General features: G+C 41.6%; 1 protein-coding gene across 5 annotated transcripts in view; it reads right to left on the bottom strand.

Moving 5' to 3' along the window:
• Window positions 1-1,174: 1,174 nt before the first annotated feature.
• slc35a3b (solute carrier family 35 member A3b) overlaps window positions 1,175-2,831 on the bottom strand; it is a 12,787-nt gene continuing 11,130 nt past the window's right edge. For all 5 annotated transcript variants that reach the window (XM_024268995.2, XM_036216203.1, XM_024268994.2 and 2 more), the window contains 3 exons: window positions 2,079-2,197; window positions 1,860-1,993; window positions 1,175-1,787 (listed from right to left, as the gene is read on the bottom strand). In XM_024268995.2, coding sequence (XP_024124763.1) covers window positions 1,694-1,787; window positions 1,860-1,993; window positions 2,079-2,197 — 347 coding nt within the window. In that variant the 3' untranslated portion in view covers window positions 1,175-1,693. The remainder of the gene's footprint in view (window positions 1,788-1,859; window positions 1,994-2,078; window positions 2,198-2,831) is intronic.

Here is a 2,831-nt window from a genome sequence, read left to right as displayed (position 1 = left end):
TTTTTTGTCTTCCCGTCTTGCCCTCCACCCAACGGGCAGCCATGACTCACGCTCCATCTGCGTCTCTCTGCAGGAGACACTCTCCGTAAAGTTTCTCTGTCTTCAGTCGTAGATGAAAACAGTTGTATTGAGAAATGCTTCAAACCATCAGAGCCAAGTTTGCTTGACACGTGTCAAAGTCAAGGCCCTCCGGGTAATTCTATCCGGCCCTCCAGATTATTTTTTTTATTGTTAATAATGACCCGATGCTATCTTGCGCTAATTTCTAACTTGTATCATTTTGACAAAATATATTTTTATAAAGAGTAAAATATTGAAAGTTATTTAATGTTTAAGTTGATTTATTCTAGAATAATATTCCTGACTTTTTATTATTCATAATTATGTTAAAAAGTTAAAGTTTTGAAGTTTTAAAAATTTGCATTCTGCTAGTTTCATGGATTATTTTGACATTTACTAAGATTTTTAGGCTTTTTTGGAGTTTAGCTAATATTTCAGCTACATGCTAGCTGTTTTGGCTAATTTAGGCTTTTTTAAAGTTTTTTAGACATTTTTGAAGTTGAGAAAATACTTCAGCTAATGAAGGCTGGTTTTGCTAATTTAGGCTTTCTTAAGTTTTTTTTAGACTTTTTTGAAGCTTAGCTATTTTTTTAGCTACATGCTAGCTGTTTTGACTAAACTTTTTTTATGTTAGGCTAATTTGGCATTTAGCTAAAATTTTTCCTGGTTATCAGCTTCAGCATTTTCAGCTATGTAGTAGTAACCTTTATTTAACCAGATAAAAATCATCTTCAGCGGCCAAATTCAGCTTAAAGCATTCACACTAGCATTATCACATATAATTCTATATATCTAGTTCATAATTATGTTAAAAAATAACAATTTTAAAGTTTTAAAAATGTAGTTTTAGAGTGTTCAATAAATGTTTATCCTGTTCGGCCCGTGACTTAAGGTGTGTTTTGGATTTTGGCCCCTTGTGTGATTGAGTTTGACACCCCTACACTAAGACATCTGTTGCCGTGGAGACGGCTTTGGTTTTCCATAGAGCGATGGAACTGGTGCTGAGAAATAAGTTCAAAATACTCCTGTGTGAGCATAGTGAACGTGCACACTCACGTGCAAACACTGATGTGAAAGAGGATCAAGGACAAGCTCAGCATGAAAGACACTTTCATTCACTCATTTATTAAAGAGCTTTATTTAGCATATAAATACCATGAAAATAGTCTTTGGAGACCCTGATCAAAGAGCAGCAAGGTCCCAGCATCCCTTTCAGGGCGTTTTGATCTCATATTTCAATTAAAAAACAAAAAGATTGTGCATCAAAGTAAACTCCTCCTCCTTGCAGCAGTCCTGCTCCCCATTCCACCACTAGATGGAAGCTGCGCTCTCCTTTCTGACATTGTCAGCATGACCTACACCCCCCTCTTCCTATAGCTTCATTCCCAGTTTCCATTTAATTCAACGCGAGTACCTGATAAACCAGTTTAATGTGGAGCTCCTGCTGTTTCTCCAAGTGTCCGTTTTCCTGCAGAGACGTGAACACAGAGCACATCTCTGCGGCGTCCATGTTTCAGGAGTCACATCCAGCCCCACACTGTCCTTTCAGCACAGAGGCTCATTCACTCCCTGCAGTCGGTTCAACTTTTCCTGAAATGTCCTGGTGCCAGAGTCCTGCGCTGAGCGGGGCTGCTCATGCTTTGATGGCGCCGATGCTGGCAGGTTTTCTCTCGTAGCCGTAAAGAAAGGTGGCAGCAATGACCAGCAGCGCGCCCAGGAAAAAAACCCTGAAAGAAGCAGGACAGAGGTTCAGAGGGAGGTCAGCGGGAGGCTGCAGCCTCAGCACTCGGCAGGATTACCCTGTAGGGTGAAAGTCCTCCAGCAGGAAATAGGAAATAAGCGTGGATGCAATTATTGACAGTGAGGTGGCGAATCCTTTGAGGATGTTGTCAGCATATTTTATCACCACGGCAACAACCAGCCCGCCCACAGCCTGCAGACAGAGGTTTGGGGTTGATCTGCTCACATTTTAGTTCAAACTGAGAAGCAGTCGGGGGAGGGGGGAGCAGGGACCCTACCTGCAGGACAACCACAGCACAGGTGACAGAGTTGTAGCCTTGAAACATCCCGGCCTGTCTCAGGCTGTGGCGGTCGTACACCAACATGCCCACGAAGCCGAACACAAAGCTGAACAAACCTGAAAGACAGAGAAGGGCCGGATGACGGCTTTGATCCACACCAACAACCTCGAATGATGCTGACGCGGCCTCACAGGACAAACAACCTCATTCTTTCTCTGCCTTCCAGGCCACTCCTGCTAACGTGAAGACACCTAAGCGGGTTCCCTCGCCGCTCTCACCTGTTCACCGTCTGACTGACATGTCTGCTCCACGAGCAGAAGGAAAGTCTGAGCTCCTTCTGCTCTCAACAGTTGTGTTTCTGAAACAGCTGAAGTGAGTGAAGGCTGAGAGGAACTGTTGGAAATTCCACATTTACACAGGTCTGTCAAGCTTGAAAAACCAGTTTCTTTCTTTTGTACTTCACAGAAAAGCTGTAGAAGCAACACAAAAAAGAACAATGGAGGTCAAAGGAGCTTCAAGGAAACGCATCTAAAAATACTAAATTTGAACTTGTCAGATATTATACACAGAAGCTTAGTTTGACTTTTTATTTTCACGCCTTTTCTTTCTAATTCATGCTACAGTGATTTTATCTTAAAGTCCTTAAATCCTGTTTTTTGAGTTTTTAACATGTATATGTGGCATTTTTCTGATGAAAGAGAACAAATGTAATAAGAAATCATTTTGTTTTCTGAGTATTTCTCCTTTTAA

The sequence above is a fragment of the Oryzias melastigma genome, linkage group LG17, assembly GCF_002922805.2.
Source record: "Oryzias melastigma strain HK-1 linkage group LG17, ASM292280v2, whole genome shotgun sequence".
NCBI classification, from domain to species: Eukaryota; Metazoa; Chordata; class Actinopteri; order Beloniformes; family Adrianichthyidae; genus Oryzias; species Oryzias melastigma.
This window is presented reverse-complemented; position numbering and strand designations above follow the sequence as displayed.